General features: G+C 41.8%; 2 protein-coding genes across 3 annotated transcripts in view; one reads left to right on the top strand and one right to left on the bottom strand.

Moving 5' to 3' along the window:
- LOC114496696 (cytochrome P450 4A11-like) overlaps window positions 1–22,027 on the top strand; it is a 189,255-nt gene that overhangs the window by 19,864 nt on the left and 147,364 nt on the right. The gene's annotated exons all lie outside the window — the stretch shown is intronic.
- On the bottom strand, window positions 9,168–9,471 carry LOC114496558 (60S acidic ribosomal protein P1-like). Its single transcript, XM_036026041.1, has one exon. The coding sequence runs from the start codon at window positions 9,454–9,456 to the stop codon at window positions 9,172–9,174; it is 285 nt and encodes a 94-aa protein (XP_035881934.1). The 5' UTR covers window positions 9,457–9,471; the 3' UTR covers window positions 9,168–9,171.

Raw genomic sequence — 22,027 nt, 5'->3', positions numbered from 1 at the left:
TTCTTTTGAGAAATCAGCTGATAGTCTTACGGGAAGTCCTTTGTAGGTAACTGTCTCCTTTTCTCTTGTTGCTTGTAAGGTTCTCTCCTTCTCTTTAATTTGGGTAATGAATTATGATATGCCTTGGAGTCTGCTTCCTTGGGTCCAACGTCTTTGGGACTCTCTGAGCTTCCAGGACTCCCTGGAAGTCTACATCTTTCACCAGACTGGGGAAGTTCTCCTTCATTATTTTTTCAAATAAGTTTTCAGTTTCTTGCTCTTTCTCTTTCCTGCTGGCACCCCTATGTTTTGCATTTTGGAACATTCAAAGCTGTCCCAGAGGATGATAAGGCTCTCCTCATTTTTCTGAATTCTTGTTTATTCATTCTGTTCTGGTTGAGTGTTTATTTCTTCCTTCTCTAAACTGTTTATCTGAGTCCTGGTTTCCTTCCCATCACTGTTGGTTCCCTGTACATTTTCCTTTATTTCACTTTGCATAGTCTTCACTTCTTCCTCTATTTTGCGACCATACTCAACCATTTTTGTGAGCATCCTGATTACCAATGTTTTGAACTCTGCATCTGATAGGTTGGCTGTTCTTTATTGTTCATTTCTATTTTTGAAGCTTTGATCTGTTCTTTCATTTGGGCCATATTTCTTCATCTTGGTGCACCTGTTATATAGTAGAGGGCAGAGCCTTATGCATTTGACAGGGCCAGGAAACCTATGTCATTGCATTGTGGTGCTGTCTGTGGAGGAAGGGCCAGCCAGGGAACAGTACCACTTGCTTGGCTCTCAGCTGGCTTTCAGTCATTTCCCCTGCTACCCACAAGTAAATTTGGCTCTTCTGGTCCTAGATCTTCTGGTGGGTGGGTTTGTGTGTGTTCTAGGATGCTGTGGGTCTCTAACAAACTTTCTTTTGAGGCTGGGCATTTCTCCCACTACCACAACCCCCACAGGTTTTTACAGTCAGAGATTTGGTGGCTTTATTTCCCTGCTCTAGAACTCTGGGTTGCTTGGTCTGTCTCACTCCCCAGTTGTTACTTCCACTTTATTCACCTGCAAATGTAGGAATGCCTTTTCTGCAATTCTTTCCATCACCCCTGCTAGTTCTCCAGCCACCACCTTGCCATGAGTCCTCTCTGGCCCAGCTGCCTGTCTCTGCTCCTCCTATCAGTCTGGATAAATGTTTCTTCTTTAACTACTCAGCTTCTGACTTCTATGCAGTTCAATTTTCTGGCAGTTCTGGTTATTTTTTGTTTTCAAATTTGTTGCTGTCTTTTTGGTTGTGTGAGGAGTCAAAGTGTATGTACCTTCACCTCCATCTTGCCTGGAAATCCTAATCTTTAAATTTTATTTGTATAAATTTTATTCACAGAACTAATTGTGTTGGTAATAGCTTTAATGGGCCACTTTTTTTTTGCAGTAGATTTTTCAACCTCTTGAAATAATGGAGTTGGAAAAACAAATGCCAATATATTTGCATCCATAGTTTGGGTTTTGGAATATTATAATTGCTAAGTAATCTCTCGGTTAACTGCATAACAAAAATGATGTTTAGATCCTTTTTGTCAAATAATCTGCTATAAATTGGGAGCATATCAATCTGGATAGGCATGGCCACTGGGAGAACTGACTTTTCTGCCCCTGTTCTACATTAAATCTTCCCAAGAGAAGAAATCACTGAGCCAATAAATCAGAGCAGGAAAAAGGCAAATGTAGCTTGATGTCGGCAAAAATTATCCTGCTTTGTTTCAGATCTCCTTACAAATCAAACCTCTGACTTGTTTCCTGCAATACACTGCCTTTGTGAATGGAACATCAGTCCTGGGCTTGTGGTATTTAAGCAAGTAGAAACTTCTCTAAGTGTTAGTTCTCCCAATTGTAAAAAGTGAGGCTAACAATAGCACCTACCACCCTCAGCTATTGTGAGATAAATGAAGTAATGAATGCACAGCAATGAGCACTGCATTGAAGAAGTAAGTGCACACAAGTTTTTCAATATTGTAGATAGCAGAGAAACAAGGGTTCCAGCCAGTGACAGTCAGGGAATTGAAACGAGGAGTATGTGATTCATCCCTTCCGTCAATAAACAAATGTACATTATATAAATAATGTGAGCCTTGGCTGGTGTGGCTCAGTGGATTGAGCACTGGCCTGTGAACTAAAGGGTCGCTGGCTCAATTCCCAGTCAGGGCACATGCCTGGGTTGTGACCCAAGTTGTGCCCCCAGTACGGGGTGCATGAGAAGCAACCACACATTGATGTTTCTCTCCTCTTTCTTTTTCCTTTCCCTCTCTCTAAAAATAAATAAATAAAATATTAAAAAAAAACAAATAATGTGTATGTTAAACAAATATATTCCATCAAAAAGCAAATATGGAAAGACACTGTCATGCTGCTATCTTCCACATAGTTCCCACCTAGCAAATGTACATTAAGTGAATGATTAACCATGGATCAATTCTTTTCTTAAATCCTTTAATCCCTATGTTTTCCAAAACTCTGAAAGAACCAGCTACAACAGCCCATCATTGGAAAAATGGCATGGTGGCCTTTCCCCTGGAATGAAACTGAAAGTTTGAAATTATTTTATGTTCTGCTAAACAAGTAAAAAACATAGTCAAAATCTTTTTTTACAGAAAGAAGGATGTTCAAATATGTAGAAATGAGTTAGGTAACAAGATCAAGTAGAAGGTTTAATGCTTTTTGATTCAGACAAACTGACTTACTTTGGGGACAATTGGACTTTCAGATTCTTGTACTTTAAAAAGAAAATCAACATCTGGTAGCCTTCCTGTCAAAATCGCCAAGTAGGTAAAACGGTACTTGCATCCTTCTACAACCACATCAAAATTACAACTAAATTACAGAACAAACATCACTCAGAATTGCCTCAGGCCTAGCTGAACAAAAGTCCTGTAACTAAGGATATACAGAAGAAGCCATATTGAGACTGATAGCAACTATGGAGATACAATACAGGCTGGTCCTACCACCCACTTGTGGTGTTTAGAAATAGGAGGGATATCTTAGCTGCACAGGCCTCCCCTGAAGAGCGAGGGATCCCAGACCCACACTAGACCCTCCAGCTCAAGGTTCCAGTGCCAGGAAGAGAAACCCCCAAAACTTTTGGCTGTGAAAACCACTGAGGATTGTGGCTGAGTGAGACAGAGGGCTACTAGGGTACCAAACAGTTCATCTTAAAGGGCCCACTCAGGGACTTACTCAGACATAGTCGCTCTGAATTCCACAGCTGGTGCAGCAGCTTGAAAGCTCCAGGGACACGTGGGGAGAAACTGAATTGTCTGGCTTCAGGGCTAGGGCTTGAGGGGCAGCTTTCTCCCAGATGGTAGTGATGGCATAGGCAATTGATTCTTTGCTGATCCCTCCCACAACAGAGCAGGCAGACTGCTGCCATATCTGAGTCTCCATAAACTTTACAGTATTTGTTCACTATGTGATTCCTTGAGACCCTTACCCCACTCCCAACTTGCAGGCCTACCAGTGATTTTTTTTCATATAAACAGCCTGTCTTGGCTCATGCTTTGGACTTTCCTAAAATATCTCAAAAGTTCACAAACAAACAAGCAGCATCTGGCCTTGGTGTGCCCTATACCTTTTGCCAAATGGCCCCAAGCTTTGGTTCAAAACTTGGCCTTTCTTGGGCACCTCCAAGCCTAACATAAGTAACAGTCATCTGTAGATTATTCTTTAGCTCATGTCCAGCAGAGAACAGGCAGTGGCTCACCTTGGCCTATATCTTTTAGGAGGCCTCCCAGCCAGCACCCTCACTAGAAACCTTCAGACAATGTCCAATGACTACCAGCCACCTTCACAAGCAACATATACACACACACACAAGGGGTAGACGCATCAGGCACCAGAGTCCTGCTGAAGCAAGCCCTGCTGTGTGGTGTTGGCCCTTCATGACAGATCTTCCACTGTGATCATGGCCAGTGCTTGCAGCTAATTGTTCTATTTGTAAACTCTTTCCATTAACGTGCCAACAGCAACCAGGGCTCAACTACAATAGGTGGGTTCACATAGCCCACACAAAAGGTGCACCTGGAGTGCCCAGCTTGGGTGACCTAGGAAAATGTGCCACTGGGCCTGGGAGAATGTATAGTACATAAGGCCACTCTACCAAAACCAGAAGATGTAGTGCTCTACCTAATACATAGAAACAAAACACAGGGAGGCAGCCAAAATTAGGAGATACAGAAACTTGTCCCAACTGTAAGAACCAAACAAAACTTCAGTAAAAGAATTAAACAAAATGGAGCCAACCAATGTACCTTATAACAATGGTTATAAGGATACTTCATAAACTTATGGTAAGAATAGATGAACTTAGAGAGGACTTCAACAAAGAGACAGGAAACATAAAAATGAAGATTAAAAAGACATTAAAAAGAACAAGTCAGAAATGAAGAATATACTAACTGAAATGAGAAACACATTGCAGGGAATCATCAGTACCATAGATAGCCCTGACTGGTATGTCTCCCTATTCATTGGGCATCATCCAGCAAAATGAAAATTACCAGTTCAATTCCTGGTCAGGGCACATGTCTGGGTTGCAGGCAAGTCCCAGTTAAGGCATGTGCAAAAGACAACCGATCAATGTTTGTCTCTCACATTGATATTTCTCTCCCTCTCTTCTTCTTCCCTTCCCCTCTCTTTAAAAATAAATAAATAAAATCTTTAAAAAAACAATAGAGCAGACAAAGCAAAGAACAAATCAGCCATTTGGAAGATAAGGAGGCAGAAAACACCCATTCTGAAAAACAAAAAGCAAGAAGAATCTGAAAAAAATGAAGATAATTAAGGAGTTTCTGGGATAATGTCAAGCATACACCAACATTTGCATAATGAGGGTAACAGAAAGAGAAAAGAGAGTTTAGCATTGAAAACCTAGTTGAAAATATAACAGAAAACTTCCCTAACTTGGTGCAAGGAATAGACATACTCATATTCCATGGTGCAAGGAATAGAGTCCAGAAAGTGTAGAGTCCAAAACAAGATGAACCCCAAAAGGCCCACACCAAGGCACATTATAATTAAAATGCCTAAGATTAAAGACAAATACAGAATCTTAAAAGCTACAAGAGAAAATCAGTTTGCTCTCTCTAAGGGATCTCCCATAAGACTGTGGGCTGATTTCTCAGCAGAAACTTCTCAAGCCACAGGGGATTTGCAAGAAATGTTCAAAGCAATAGAAAGCAAGGACATATAACTAAGATTACCAAGCAAGGCTATCATTTAGAATCAGAGGACAAAGAGTTTCTCAGAAAAGGAAAAGCTAATGACATTCATCACCACCAAATCTACATCATACAAAATGTTAAAAGGTTTTCTTTGAGAAAAAGAAGAAAAAAAAATAAAAGTATGTTGGGGACTGCTCTGCCTGGTCTCAGGAAGTTGTAACCCCCTGTGACGTAGGCTGAGTGAGAGATCTCCATACCAGGAGCCACTAAGGAGACAAAACTTATTCCCCTGGCATGAACGCTGCCTGTTCTGTGCTAGGCCTCCTAGGCTTGATCAGTTAGCCCATGACAGGTAAGATTTCCCATGGAGGGAATAGCCTAAGACAGGCATGATCACGAGAAGGCCTCTGGGAAGAGATTTGGGGGCTGTGGAAATGAAGGGGTGATCGACATCAACCCCTGCCCCCTCGGCTTTGTCAAAGCCCGAGTCCTTGTTCTTAGTTGTAAGAATTCCAAGTCTCCTGACTGCCTTTGTTTCCTCTGCCCAACTCAGGCCTGCAGAAATAGCAGGGGCAGTGCAGTCCAGACCAGAGACGGCGGACCCCCGGGGTAATCAGGCCTAGGACATAGAATATGCAAGATCCTGTGAGATCTGTTTGCTGGAGGATGATTAGATTAGAATTTGAAGGTACAGACAGGAAACCAAAACTAGCCCTTTGAGCCCTGTAGTGCTTTCAAATGATAAAACTCCAAACTTTGCCCAGAATCACAGCGGGAGTTCTGTCAGAACCTTTGAAAGTTACCTATTCCTTTTGATCTTTTCTGCCAGACTGTGAATCCACAAACTGAGTCTGTATTCTTAATAAAAACCTACTGAGATGAGGACTCGAGGCGCTCTCCACTAGAGAGAGTGGCCGTTCCGTCCCTATTTCCCGACAGGACCTGGTTGTCTCTGTGTATGTTTTTCTCGTGTTTTGATGAGCATCCGCAGCAGGGATGGATACTGCTGGCCGGTATCCACCACAAAAATATGACGCAGACACTGGCCTGCAGTGTCCGAGGCATGATGGATGAAATATGAGATATTCACACGGACTACTGAGTCCTGTGGAGGAAAAGGGATGGCACAGCTACCCTCTCAAGGGGAGGGTGCCTCAGAGAAGCCTGGCCACTCTCTCTAGGGGAGAGCACCTCAATCCTTCCCTTCACAGGGTTTCTATTGGCTTCTAAATTGCACAGGAATACAGGTAAAGTTCATTAATCATTGCCAGACAGTAACGAATAGATAATGTTTAAAGAACTGAAAGGTCTCACACTGAGTCAGGGTTTATCACCTAAAAAGTTACAAAACTTAAGGGACTAAACTCATTTCCTGCCTGGGACTTTATAATCTAATTAAGAGCATCCTCAGCAAGGCAGGTTTCACAGGATTTTACATATCCTTTCTCAGGCCTAATCACCCTGGGAAGACCACGCTCCCAGCACAGGGTTGCACCGCCCCTTGTCATTGTTACAGGCCTGAGTCAGCCAGAGGAGACAAGTCAGCTGAGAGACTTGAGACTTCTCGCAGGCAGAATGAGGACTTAGGCTTTTTCAAAGCCGAGGGGTGAGGGTCGATCACTCCCTTTTTCCATAGCCCCCCAAATCCTTCCCTGGGGCCTCCACATGATCATGCCTGTCTTAGGTGGTTCCCCCCTTGGAGAATCTTACCTGTCATTGGCTAACTGATCAAGCACTGGGGGCCAGGCAAGGGTCAGAAGCAGCGCTCCTGCCAGGGAGATAAGCTTGTCTCCTTAGTGGCTTCTGGTCTGGAGGTCTCTCACTCAGCCTTAGCCATGGGAAATTACAGCTCCTGAAACCAAGCAGGGTGGTTCCCAACAAAAATATGAATAATAAAATGGCAATAAATACGTATCTATCAACAATTAGTTTAAATAAAAATGGATTAAATGCTCTAATCAAAAGACAAATGGTGACCGAAGGGATAACAAAACCTTCACATATGGTGTCTACAAGATACTCACTTCTGATCGAAAGACACATGCAAAATGAAAGAAAAGGGAGGAAAATAATATCTCAAGAAAATGGAAACAAAAGAAAAGCTGGGGTAGTAATACTTACACAAAATAGACTTTAAAACAAAGGTTCTAACAAGAGACAAAGCAGCACCCAATAATTCCACTTCTGAGTATTTATCCACAGAAACTCAAAATGCTAATTTGAAAAAACATATGCATATATATGTTCAGTGCTGCATATTTTACAACAGCCAAGATGTGGAAGCAAACTAAGTGTTCATCAATAGATGAATGCATAAAGAATGAGTGGTGCCTGTACACAATGGAATATGACTTAGTCATAAAAAATAATGAAATCTTACTATCTGCAACAACATGGATGGACCTAGTAGTTATTGTGCTGAGTGAAGTAAATCATGTAGAAAAGACAAATATCACTACTATGTGGAATCTAAAACACAAACAAACTAGCAAGCAACACAAGAAACAGACTCATAGATACAGAAAACATTTTGATGGTTGCTAGTTGGGAGGGGGACAGGGGCTAGGTGAAGAAGGTGTAGGATTAGGAAGTAGAAATTGGTAGTGACAGAAAAGTCATGGGGATGTAAAGTACAGCATAGATTATATAGTCAATAATTTATAATAACTATGTATGGTGTCATACAGTACTAGATTTATTGGGGTAATCAATTCATAAGTTATATAAATGTCTAATGACTCGGTTGTACACCTGAAATTAATGTAATATTGTACAGAAACTGTAATTGAAAAATAAAAAGTTATTTAAAAAATAAGTAACCCACACCTGGGACCCAAGGAAGTGGAAATAGTAAGAGCTGGCAGGAATACATCACTTTCAGAAATAGTTTCTTGCTTAATATTCCTGGCCACTCTGATATGAGGGGCAACATAAGATTTTTTCACAGATAAGGCCACGGAGATACAGAGAGTTCCCAGAGTGAGCCAAACATGAAAGCGTCTGGTCCCAGCTTGGCTTTTGGCAGTCCTTGTAAAGAGACTGGCATGAGTATCATAAAAATTTATAAACAAAATCCTCATATAAAATGAACTCAGGAGGCCAGAGAGGGAGCTCTATGCAGTACATGGATTCTGGAGCCCAACAGGAAGAACTCTGTGTTTCTAATGGCTCTCCTGACTTCCTCTTCTCTTCTACAGGTCTTTGAAAAAGTTTCCTTCATTTCCAGGACTTGTGTGTGGTTCACCATTAGACCACATGTCCAAAATTGCGATTCTCTGTTGTTCCTGAATGAACTAATTTTGCTGGAGAAATACCTGGCTTCCTATTTGTTTAAGGTCAACAGTACTGTTTCACATTTGTGCCAACCCTCTATGGCCAGAATTTACTCAGAACTGGTTGCATGGCATGAGGAAGCTGCCAGAAAAAAGAGTATGTAGGGAAGGAGAGAGTGAAGATCAGATGACCAGCTGGTCTTAAATGGTCTAAGCTGAGAAACCAGAACAAAATCCAATGTCTGGGATAGGGGCTACATCATGTAAGTCAGAGAGACCCAGCTGAGGAAGCACAAAGGGTACTGATATCTAGGCCCAGAAGAGGAAGTCATGGTCAGGGTGTAAATTAAGGGCCAGTGCAGAAAGTTAGGGTGTTGTGATAAAGGTAGACCTCAGTCTCCCACGTTCCAGGGTGGAATAGACACATGGAACTCACATGTTCAAAGTCCTGTCATTAGCCCATATTTTAAATTCCAGATGGAAATTCCTATGTCAATTCTGTTTATTTTGGGGGCTCAGAATGCATTGTTCATCCCCTGCCCCACCCCAGCATGGATACTTTTTGTAAAGGACTTCATATTTTTTAAAAAAAATTTTTTATTTTTATTTTTTTGAAGTTCAGATTTTTATTGACTGGGTTACAAAAGAGGTCTAGTCAAATAGTCCAAAGCCCATGTATCATCAGACTCCTCAGATTCTTCTTTCCTTGCTTACACTTTCTTTTCCTTGGCTGGAGCAGCAGCAGTTGAGGGGGCAGGACCTCCTGAGGGTGCCGCACTAGCTGCTGGGGCAGGTCCACCAGTCCCTACATTGCAGATGAGGCTTCCAATGTTAACATTGGCCAGAGCCTTTGCAAACAGGCCTGGCCAGAAAGGTTCAACATTTACACCAGCTGCTTTAATAAGGGCATTGATCTTATCCTCCGTCACCATGACCTCATCGTTGTACAGGATAAGGGCCGAGTAGATACAGGCGAGCTCCAAGACGGAGGCCATGGTGTAGGTGAAAGCTGGGAAAGCGCTGCCTGGAGTGGTGCTAGTCACAGGATGAAGTGAGGGCCTCACCCCAACGCGGCCTTAGCTTCCTCGGAAGAACCGAGCACCTTAGCGGTAACTGGGGAAAGGGCAGGACTTGGTATTTTTAAAAGAAACTTAGACTCTACCCAGGGTCTGACTCAAACATTTTAATGAGACTAATGGTGTTCAGTGGATTTAATTGACACTACAGTCTCTGAGGGGTTACCAGTAACTTCTCTGAAGTGTTGACAGGTCCTTTCTCTTCCTGTTCTGCCTAACAAACTACTGATTCTACCTTGAAACCTATTTCACATCTGATCTTTCTTCTCAATTCTTGCTTATGCCATGGTTACAGGTCAGACCTTCAAAAAAATCTTTCACTCTTGCTCATTATGGAATGCCTGGCTCATGAGGAGTTAGACACCTATCCTTCTTTCATTTTTGTCTTCCACTGCTCGTCTGTCATCACTCCTCATCTACACTGAACTTGTCACCATTCCCTAAAACACCATGCCTTCATGCCCTTTGCCTTTGCTTTTTCTTCCTTTCTTAGACTAATTATTGGCAAGAGAGCAAGAATCCAGATCAGAGCCCTGCTAATCAGAAACAATTCCAAATTCTGACCAGCCTTCTCTTCACTGCCACTCCAAGATCTGGACCTAAAGAGGAAGGATTTATTGATTTATCTTTCCCTTGGTTACAGTTCCAAAAGGACCAGGAGCTACAACAGCTTCAGAAAATGGTATAAAAATTCCTTGTGCCTTTTCTCCCTGGCTATGTGCAGCAAAGTCAGACTTGACCCTGAGAACATGAAGGTGTTCTTGGGAAGATCGGGTGAGAGCTAAACCAGAATCATGAATCCTCTAATCGCTTGCAGGAGCAGCTCTTCTCTCATGGGTACATGCCCTTGGGTTGTGAAATTCTAGAACAGACGTAGTTCTGCCATAATTACCTGAACCCTCTACTAATTACACTCCCAGCCCACCAACCAGCCTAAGGCCACTTATATTTATATATACTGAATGTTTAAACACCTTTAGGGCCCAATTCCTTTTTTGTTTTTTTCTTTCTAACTTCCCTCCTTCCTTTCTCCTTTCCTTCCTTCCTTCCTTGCTAACTTCCTTCCTTCCTCCCCTATCCCATTCATTCATTCATTCATTTATTTTTCTTTCTCTCTTTCTCTCCCCTTCCTTCCTTCCTTCCTTCCTTCCTTCCTTCCTTCCTTCCTTCCTTCCTTCCTTCCTTCTCTCCTCTCTTCTTTTTTCCTTCCTTCTTTTTTTCCTTCTTTCTTCCTTCCTCTTTTAACCAGATTGAGGTGATCTGTAATGTACATTTCCCCAGATCAAAAAGACAATTTCCTGACCTGGGTTTGGCACCTATCCTGTGTCATGGGAGGACTAAGCCCCCACTGATTGGAGGGAAACAGTAAACTTCTGTGTTTTTTCTGGCATTGAGAATAGAGTCTATATTTCTGGCTTGTTGACCATCCTAGTCCTATGGGTATTCTGCTGCTGGGACACTGAGTCTGCCTTCCTGAGCCCACAGTGACTATTAAGACAGAGACACTTGGAGATGGGAGGCATGTGGGAGGCCCCTTGAAAAAAATTGCTAGCTGACAACCTAGGAAAGAGATGGCAGCCCATGACCTGGACCATGGCTGTCCCCTCTGGGAGGCTGAGTGCCTTGTTTGGACCCCTCTAGTTTCCTGAAATGCCCTTCCTTTTTTTTTTTCAGTCTCAAAATCTTATGGTCTCTACTAAAAAGGAGAAATTTCTGAGATGCCCTAAATTAATTACAGCAACCCAGAGTATGAAATGATAAGACAAGGGATGTTAATCTGTTAACAACTACAGAGCAGAACTAAAAAAGAATGCCTATGTTCCTCAGGGTATGTTGAAACTTTGAATTAAAATCCAAGTGGCTGTTTCTTGGATTACCTAAGGAGAATGGCTAGATGCCACTGACCTCTGGGAACCTATGCTTCTTGCTTACTTACTCATGAACTTTCCAGACTATTGTCCATACCACCTAGAGGAACAAACATTTCTTCCTTATGAACTCTGCACCTATCCCAGAACTAGCTAAGCTTCACCTTCTCCCACCCACATTATCTGTAGCCAATGTAAATCCTTTCAAAACAACACAAATCTTTCTTCCTCTTACCTGATATGTGAAAAAAGCCTGTCAACTCCAATGACTAACAAGCTGTCTTATCTACCCAAAGCTGCTGCTGCTGCTGGTTTAGACTCATGCCCCAGGACCTGGTTCTTTTCTGGCTACCACATGGCTCAAGAAACCATTTCATTAACAACAGCCTTTTGTCTTGTAGGTATTTCTTTTATAGCTTCCCAAAAGTGGATATGAGAAGAAGTACCCTGTCAGCAGCTTGAATCCATACTACATTGGTTATTGCCAAGGGAAAGCAGAGCCATGGTAGAAACAAGTTCTGTTCTCCTCCCATCTCCAAGTCAAGAGCAATGGTCATTCTCCTGGACAACAGGACAAACTGCCACTAGCTGGCATGGGCAGTGACAGCTTCAGTGGCTCTTGGACATCCCAGAATATCACTCAAGTGGGCTCTGGCCTGGGGATTAGGACTTCGGCATGAAATGGAGACATTCTGTGGAAGGAAATGGAGAATAGGCTTGCACTCACAGAGGCAGACCCTCCCATCTAGTCTGTGATCTTACCAGCAATGCTCAGCCAACATTTCATGAATGAAATGAATAATAAAGTCTTTGATGGCCCTTCATGAATAAAGTCCCAGATGGCCCTTCCTTAGGACCCCCAGTACTGGTCACTTGTTTTTTCTCTTATCTTCACACATTTGCTACCTGGAGTTAGAGTGCACCTGTCCCTCAGGTCTAGCTCAATTCCAGGATGGAGAAGATTCCCCCTTCATCCATTGAGAAACAATGTTTCCTGGTCTGCCTAAACATAGTTACCACCATAACTTATTCCCAAAATTCAAAAATATTTCAGGCCATTATGAGAGAACCTGTGTAATTATATAATCAAAGTTTCTGAGAATATAGTCCTCAATTTATAAATATTTGCTTTACAGTCTCAATATGTTATAATGCCTCTGTTCTGGAAAGTGGGGAATTCTAAACAGGTGTCTGGAGAGACAGAGAGAAAAACTAGCTTTGTCAGCAGAGGCCCTCTGGGGCAGTAGAATTGGTCAATGTCCCTCTCCCACCATAGGACAAATGCGAGAAACTCATTAGCCAGCACTGCCATCTGGAGACTTTGAACATGTCTCCTTGATGAACCTGGACACCGTCATGAAGTTCACCTTCAGCCAGTAAGGCAGCATCCAGACAGACAAGTCTGTGATCATCCTTGAGCTGCAGGGTTTTTGTTTCTATCAATTGATATGCTCTCAGTGGAGAGGCAGTTCAGGCAGCTGGGATGCTCACCAGCTCAAAAAACTAGAGTATTTGAGAGCTGCAGACCATGGACAAATTCCAGTTCAGACCAAACCTTGACTCAGGCACAGATTCCTTATCCCTGGGACGGGGAGAAGCCTGATTTCTCATATCACTTGTAAAGGACTGGGGATCTCAAGGACTGTAAGACAGGAGCAATGAATCCTTCAGTGCCACCTGTCCCTCAGGAAGGGTTGTAAGAAGTTAAGAAAATTCCTGGGCAAGTAGTATGGGGAAACTGAGACTAGAAAATTACCCTAGGCCAAATATTTTGAGCCACTTGTAGCCAGCTGGTGAATCCAAGATCTTATCTCTTCTAACCTAGGACACGTCCAAGCAAATGTTTTATACTTCTCCTTAACCAGAGAATACTTAGCTTAAATCACCTTGGTCTGGGAACTTCCTCAGTATTTCTCCTTACAATGGCAAGATACACTGGCTGGCCCTGGCCATAAACCACAGGTGTGCAGGAAAGACAGGAATGCTAATACAAAGGGAGGATTAACACCTGAACAAAGGGAGCAAGCCTGACAGTTAGCTGTGGCACTCCCTTTTCAGTTCCCCCTCCTTTTACTTCCAAATGAAAGGGGATGTCCCTACTCTTCCTAGAAATTTCAACTTCCCAAATTCCCACATTTCCCTCTATTTCAGAGGAAGTTTCCCTCTATAAACTTCTTTGTGAAATCTTTTTTTTTACGTTGAACAGAAGCTTTTTATTTTTATTTATTTTTATTTATTTTAATTTATTTATTTATTTATTTATTTTTCTTTTAGTCATTGTTCAAATACAGTTTTCTCCTTTTTACTCCCAATCCAGTCCCCCTCCCCCCTCCCCACTTCCCTCCCATTACCACCCTCCCCTTAGTTTATGACCATGTGTCCTTTAAGTTTGTTCCTGTGAACCCTTCCCACTGTCCCCTTAAATTCCCTCTTCTCTCCCCTCCAGTCACTGTCAGCCTGTCCTCTATTTTAGTATCTTTGGTTATATTTTGCTTGTTTCTTTGTTTTGTTATTTAGGTCCCTGTTAAAGGTGAGATCATATGGTATTTGTCTTTCACTGCCTGGCTTGTTTCGCTTAACATAATGTATTCCAGCTCCATCCATGCTGTTGCATAGGGTAGGAGCTCCTTCTTTCTTTCTGCTGCATAGAATTCCATTGTGTAAATGTACCATAGTTTTTTGATCCATTCATTTACTGATGGGCACCTAGGTTGCTTCCAGCACCTAGCTATTGTAAATTGTGCTGCTATGAACATCGGGGTGCAAAGGTTCTTTTGTATTGGTGTTTTAGTATTCTTAGGATAGAGTCCCAGCAGTGGAATTGCAGGGTCAAAAGGCAGATCCATTTTTAGTTTTCTGAGTAAGTTCCATACTGCTTTCCATAGTGTTTGTACCAGTCTGCAGTCCCACCATCAGTACACTAGGGATCCCTTTTCTCCACAACCTCTCCAACACTTGTTGTTTGTTGCTTTCTTTATGATGGCCATTCTGACTGGTGTGAAGTGGTATCTCATTGTGGTTTTAATTTGCATCTCCCTGATAGCTAGCGATATTGAACATCGTTTCATGTGTCTTTGGATTTTCTGTATGTCCTCCTTGGAGAAGTGTCTGTTCAAGTCCTTTGCCCACTTTTTAATTGGATTCCTTGTCTTGTTAGAATACAGTCTTGTAAGTTCTTTATATATTTTGGAGATTAAACCCTTGTCTGAGGTATCATTGGCAAATATGTTTTCCCATACAGTTGGTTCTCTTTTAATTTTGATACTGTTTCCTTTGGCTGTGCAGAAGCTTTTAATTTTGATGAGGTCCCATTTGTTTATTCTTTCCTTTATGTCCTTTGCTCTAGGGGACAAGTCAATAAAAAAGTTTCTTCGTGAAATATCTGAGATTTTCCTACCTATGTTCTCCTCTAGGACTTTAATGCTGTCACGTTTTATATTTAAGTCTTTTATCCACCTTAAATCTATTTTTGTATAAGGTGTAAGTTGGTGCTCAAGTTTCATTTTATTGCACGTGGCTCTCCCAACACCATTTGTTAAAGAGGCTATTTTTACTCCATTTTATGTTGCTGCCTCTTTTGTCAAATATTAATTGACCGTAGAGGCTTGGGTTTATTTCTGGGCTCTCTGTTCTGTTCCATTGGTCTATGTGCCTGTTTTTATGCCAGTACCAGGCTGTTTTGATTACAGTGGCCTTGTAGTATAGTTTAGTGTCAGGTATTGTGATCCCTCCTACTTTACTCTTCTTTCTCAAAAGTACAGCAGCTATTCGGGGTTGTTTATAATTCCATATAAATTTTGAAGTGTTTGTTCTATGTCTGTGAAATATGCCATTGGTACTTTGATAGGAATTGCATTGAATGTGTAAATTGCTTTGGGTAGTATGGACATTTTGATGATATTAATTCTTCGAATCCATGAACACGGTATATGTTTCCATTTGTTTGTGTCTTCCTTGATTTCTTTCCTCAGTGTTATATAGTTTTCTGAATACAGGTCTTTTACCTCTTTGGTTAGGTTTATTCCTAGATATTTTATTTTTCTTTTTGCTATTTCAAATGGAATGTTTTCCTTGATCTCTGCTTCTACTGTTTCATTGTTGGTGTACAGAAATGCCTTGGATTTCTGGATATTGACTTTGTATCCCGCTGTTTTCCCAAATTCATTTATTAGGTCAAGCAGTTTTTTGGTAGAGTCTATAGGATTTTCTATGTATACTATCATGTCATCTGCAAACAGTGACGGTTTTGTTTCCTCCTTTCTGATTTGGATGCCTTTTATTTCTTTTTCTTGTCTGATTGCTGTGGCTAAAACTTCCAGTAGTATATTGAATAGAAGTGGTGAAAGTGGACAGCCTTGTCTTGTTCCTGATCTTAGTGGAAAAGATTTTAATTTTTTCCCATTGAGTATGATGCTGGCTGTAGGTCTCTCATATATGGCCTTTATTATGTTGAGGAATGCTCCCTTTATTCCCATCTTGCTGAGCGTTTTTATCATGAATGGGTGCTGTACCTTATCAAATGCTTTTTCTGCATCTATTGATATGATCATGTGGTTTTTGTCTTTGCTTTTGTTTATGTGATGTATTACATTTACTGACTTGCCAATATTGAACCATCCTTGCATGTCTGGAATGAATCCCACTTGGTCATGGTGTATAATCTTTTTTTTTTTTTTTAAGATTTTATTTATTTGTTTATTTATTTATTTATTTATTTTAGAGAGGGAAGGGAGGGGGATAGAGAGAGAGAAACATCAATGTGAGGTTGCTGGGGGTTATGGCCTGCAACCCAGGCATGTACCCTGGCTGGGAATCGAACCTGGGACACTTTGGTTCCCAGCTCGCGCTCAATCCACTGAGCTACGCCAGCCAGGGCCATGTATGATCTTTTTAATGTACTGTTGGATGCGGTTTGCCAGTATTTTGTTGAGGATTTTAGCGTCAATTTTCATCAGTGATATTGGCCTGAGGTTTTCTTTCTTTATTGTGTCTTTATCTGGTTTTGGAATTAGGATGATGTTGGCCTCATAAAAAGAGTTTCAGAGACTCCCATCTTTTTGGATTTTTTTGAATAGTCTGTGAAGGATAGGGGTTAGCTCTTCCTTAAATGCTTTGTAGAATTCTCCTATGAAACCATCTGGCTCTGGGCTTTTGTGTTTGCGGAGTTTTTTGATTACTGCTTCAATTTCTTTTGTTGTTATTGGTCTGTTCAGGCTTTCTGCTTCTTTTTCATTGAGTTTTGGAAGATTATATTTTTCTAGAAATTTGTCCATTTCACCTAGGTTTTCAAATTTCTTGGCATACAGTTCTTTGTAGTAATTTCTTACAATCCTTCGTATTTCTGTGGTATCTGTTGTAATCTCTCCTCTTTCATTTCTGATTGTGTTTATTTGGGTCTTCTCTCTTTTTTTTCTTGATGAGTCTGCTTAAAGGCTTGTTGATTTTGTTTATCTTTTTGAAGAACCAGCTCTTGGATTCATTGATCCTTAGAATTGTGCTTTTAGTCTCTATGGCATTTAATTTTGCTCTGATCTTGGTTATTTCCTTCCTTCTGCTTGCTCTGGGCTGCCTTTGTTGTTGTTCCTCGAGTTCTTGTAGATGTAGGGTAAGGTTGTTTGTTGGGAATGTTTCTAACCTTTTTAGGTGAGCCTGTATCACTATGATCTTCCCTCTTAGGACTGCCTTGGCCGTGTCCCATAAGTTTTGGGTTGTTGTGAATTCATTTTCATTTGTTTCCAGAAACCTTTTGATTTCTTCCCTAATATCATTCTTGACCCATTCATTGTTTAACAGCATGCTATTTAATCTCCATGATTTTGAGTGTTTTTGGTTTTTTCCTTGGGGTTGGTTTGTAGCTTCAGTCCCTTGTGGTCTGAGAAAATACTTGGTATGATTTCAATTTTCTTGAAATTCTTGAGGTTTGTTTTGTGTCCTATCATGTGGTCTGTCTTTGAGAATGTTCCATGTACATTTGAAAAGAATGTATATTTTGCTTCTTTTGGATGGAGGGCTCTGTATATATCAGTAAAGTCCATTTCCTCAAGGGTATTGTTCAATGCCACAATGTCTTTGTTGATATTTTGTTTAGAAGATCTGTCCATTTTGATAGTGGGGTGTTAAAATCTCCCACTATAATTGTGTTTCTGTCCATATCTTTCTTGAAGTCCTCTAAGATTTTCTTTATGTATTTGGGTGCTCCTATGTTGGGTGCATATATATTTATAATATTTATGTCTTCTTGATGTATTCTTCCCTTGAGTATTATGAAGTGACCTTCTGGGTATCTCTTTATGGACCTTTTTTGGAAGTCTGTTTTGTCTGATATGAGTATTGCTACCCCGGCTTTTTTTTCCTGTGCATTTGCTTGGAAGATTTGTTTCCAGCCCTTCACTTTCAGCCTGTGTAGGTCTTTTATCCTGAGGTGGGTCTCTTGTAGACAGCAGATATGTGGGTCATTTTTTCTTATCCATTCAGCTATTCTGTGTCTTTTGATTGGAGCTTTTAATCCATTAACATTTAAGGTTATTATTGATAGGTACTTATTAATTATCTTTTATGTACATGTGTTCCTCTCTCTCTCTCTCTTTTCCTTCCCTTCCTTAAAGCAGTCCCTTTAGGATCTCTTGCAGAGCTGGTTTGGTGGAGGTGTATTCTTTCAGACTTCTTTTGTCTGGGGAGCTTCTTATTTGGCCTTCTATCTTGATCGAGAGCCTTGCTGGATATAGTAGCCTTGGTTGCAGACCTCTGGTTCTCATTACCTGGAGTATTTCTTGCCATTCTCTTCTGGCTTGAAGTGTTTCCATTGAGAAGTCAGCTGTTAGCCTTATTGGGGCTCCCTTGCATGTTACTTCCTTTTTCTCCCTTGCTGCCTTTAAGATTCTCTCTTTGTCTTGAAATTTTGCCATTTTAATGATGATGTGTCTTGAGGTGGGCCTCTTTGGGTTCCTCTTAATTGGGACTCTGTGTTTCCTGGATTTGTGTGACTTTTTCTCTCATCAAATTAGGGAAGTTCTCCTTCATTACCTGTTCAACTAGGTTTTCGATCCCTTGCTCTTCTTCTTCTCCTTCTGGTATCCCTATTATACGGATATTATTATGTTTCATATTGTCTTGCATTTCTCTTAGTCCCTCTTCATTCTTTCTGAGCCTCTTTTCCTTTTCTTGCTCTTTCTGGATGTTGTTTTCTACTTTGTCCTCCAGCTCACTAATCCAATCTTCTGCTTCATCGATCCTGCTTTTCATTCTTTCTACTGTGTTCTTCAGTTCAGAAATTGTATTCTTCATTTCCTCTTGACCTTTGTTGAAAGTTTCTATTTTCTTTTTTCATGTTTATATAGTTTGCAGTGAGATTGATGTAGTTTCCCTCTAATTTTTGAAAGCTCAATGTGAGTTCATGGAACTTCCTGGTAATCATTATTTTGAACTCACTATCTGATAGTTGAGTTGCCTCTATTTCATTTAGCATTTTTCCTGAGGCTTACTCGTTTCCCTTCAGTTGGGGGTTGTTTCTTTGTTTTCTCATTGTTTGTGGGTTTCTTCTTTTTTCTTCTTGTTTGTTAATTTGATCTGTTCTGATTCCGTGTAATTATGGTGTGAACTCCTGTGGTAGAATATTTGTGAGATTCAGTGGTACAATCTCCTTTGTGTATCCTGGTGTTCACAGCTTCCCCCTCCTCTTTTTTGTGATCAGTTGGAGGAATAAGGCAAAATGGTTTAACACAGCAAGACAGTATACTATGGTATTTACATTAGCAGCCAGTAGAGAAGAGATGGGTTATCCTTTGGTTCCTTACAGTGTTACATGTGATCCTCCACCCCACTATCCACGTTTTAGAAAGGATGGAAAGAAGGTAAGACTCTTATTGGGGATGAGAGGATTGTTAGTTGGATCTAGAAAGCTGTGAGGCTGTGGGAGGTCAGATTCTAAGGTAGGGTTGGATTAAAGATTAGTATATAGGAGTAGTGTGTATAAGAATAGAGACAACCCCCACAATAGTATAGTTCAGAAAATTGCAAAGTGGGCTGAGATCAGGTAGGGGTATTGAGAAGCATTTACAATTGTATAGACTAGGTCTTACTAACAGTAATAGTAAAGTGACAGTCTTGTGGCGGAATCGATGAGGCCTAGATAACAAGAATAAAGAGTATAGAACCTTGAGAGGTGTATTAATGGAACACAGATGAAGGATAGTAACTTATCAACACCTTGTGACTGAGATACCAGGGGGAACCTATCAAATAACAGTATAACCAGCCAAGCAAAGAAGATTATACAGAAAGAAAAAGAATACCAAAATATTATTAAAATAAAAAATGTCGGAAAAGCGAGAAAAAGATAATACAAATTTACAGTAACTTGCAAGATACAAAAAAAAAAAGAAAAAAGAAAAAGGAAAGAAAAGCAGAAGATGTAGTGCAGGAGAGATAAATTTGGAGTGGAAAGAATAATATTAGGATGAATGGAAGAGAAACATAAGGAATTGCGAGATAAAAATAATAAGAATTGAAAAATAAAATGTCACATAAAACACAAGATAAAATCAATCAACTAACAACAACCACAAAACCAAAACCAAACCAAACAAACCAAACAAAACAAAAAAAGAGAAAAAAAGAAAAAAAAAAAAAAACACCTCTTGTTGGTTTCTAACTGGCCAGACCAGTTTTTCTGATGTTGCTGGCTTCAGCTGTCTGAGGGAACTTTGAAATGCTTCTCTCTCTCCCAGCCCAAATCTCAGCAAGTCTGTCAGGTACCCTGGGCACTCCCGAGCACACTGGCTCTCTGTATCTCACTTCCACGTTCTTCCGGACTCTGGGGTCCTGCAGCTCTATGATCTCAGGAGGCACCCGAGACATTTTGGGATTCACTGCGCCCTCCCTGGGAATCATAAAAGGGCGTGCTCCTCCCCCAAACTTTTGAAATTTGGGGTCTAGGATCGCCCTAAGTGCCTCGCCGTACCCGTTCTGGGTTCACAGCGAGCGCGAGACAGTCTTCCCGATGGTGAGCGAGCCGAGCCCTTTCCAGCTCCATGGTCCCAGCCGAACCGCACTCCAACCGGGTGTTGGTGCCTTTCCCGGCTCCCCCGGTTGGGCTGGCTGGAAATTTCTGAGCCACTACTGTGGGAACGCACCAAGCGCCATGTCCCTCCCAGGATCACGGTGCGAGATTCAGGCCCCCCTATGGGGCGCGAACCCAGCTTGTCCCGACTGTGTTCTCCACCAATCTGCACTTCCTCCGGGCTAGGGGTGCGGGCACTCTTCCAGTCTGCCCCTGGTCCTGTCGGCTAGAGGCCCTCACTTCTCCCAAGTCTCTGGGTGAGTGTTCATAGTCCCTGGGTGATTTTTTCCCAGTCCAACTGGCCAATCTGTTCCTTCTAGCAACACGTCCTCCCCTGGAGTTGCTCACCCCCCCGTATTCGGGGGAGGGAGCAGCGACTCCCCTCTCCTGGGAGCCCTGAGCACCGGGCCTGGAGACTGCACACCCCTAGTCCCCGCGCTGATCCCTGGGCCCCTTTTGTCCTGAAGAAGTCTCCTTACCGTCTGGTTTTTCCGTGATCACTATAATTTTTGATGTCCTGCTTTCAAAAGTGATTCGGTAACCTAGTCCACTTGCTCTGTTTCTCCACCGATCCGCGAGTTTCCCTCCTCTTCACAGAAGCCAAGAAAAACGCTGCCTAGAGTAAAGCCGCCATCTTCCCATCCTCCAATTTCTAGCTGTGAAATCTTAAGGCAAGGTGGATGTTAGGGTTTTTACCCACCACCTTCTCAGATGCCAGCCTCTGATATAAATAAAAGTTCAATTGTAATCCAATTCCTATCTCTTCTTTTTGTCTGACCAGTTACAGGCAACATGAGTTCCGCACTCAGTGGCCTTCCTATTTCATCCCTGCTGTTTGTGGAAACTCCTGCCTAGAGCCCCACTCCACCTCCAGGACAGAGGCCTCCCAATCCTCCAGTCTCTTCTGTGCCTTCTCTTCAGGAACTTTCAGTCCTATATTCAGGCCATGGGGAACCTGAACAATCTGTTTTGTTGCAGGGCCAAAAATGTCTTCTATCAGAACAACACTTCAGGTTCACCTTTGATGGCTCCTGGAGCCACTGGGTCTGCCAGCTGGCCCATCAGCAGAAGTACCAAGACAAGGTCCAGAGCCTCCTGGGGGATGGTGCCTCTATTACCTGGTGAGAACTCAGGAGATGGGAGAGCCCTGCCCACTCAGCTGGACAAAAAGCCCGAGTCTGCCTGGGCCCTGCCTGCCCTCAGTTTGGGCTGCACCCTTTCAAGGATCACCTGGATCAAGGAGGCACTGTGACTCTGTCTGCCTGCACTAGGTGTCAGCAGGGCTTAGCAAGCCTACCACCATCCCTGATGGACACTCCTTACCCAGAGGTCTGAACTCTACCACACTCACTAACCTAAGCACTGTGCAAAAACACATGGAAGGTCAGACCCACATCTCTGGTCCTGTTTCTTTGTCATTAAGTGGATGCCTACATTTTAGTTTGTAGTTTGGATGAGGAATATAAAATGCTTGGCACAGAACTTGACCCTAGTAAAAGCTCAATAAACAAATGCTGATCCTTTGCATGTGGCCTTATAATTTAGTCCTAAAATTCTAATACCC

This window comes from Phyllostomus discolor, chromosome 5 (assembly GCF_004126475.2).
Source record: "Phyllostomus discolor isolate MPI-MPIP mPhyDis1 chromosome 5, mPhyDis1.pri.v3, whole genome shotgun sequence".
NCBI classification, from domain to species: domain Eukaryota; kingdom Metazoa; phylum Chordata; class Mammalia; order Chiroptera; family Phyllostomidae; genus Phyllostomus; species Phyllostomus discolor.
The sequence above is the reverse complement of the archived record's forward strand: the minus strand, read 5'-3'. Positions and strand labels throughout refer to the sequence as shown.

Excerpts from the sequence above, each read along its gene's own strand:
- LOC114496558 (XM_036026041.1), bottom strand. The coding sequence starts at position 9,456 with ATGGCCTCCGTCTTGGAGCTCGCCTGTATCTACTCGGCCCTTATCCTG.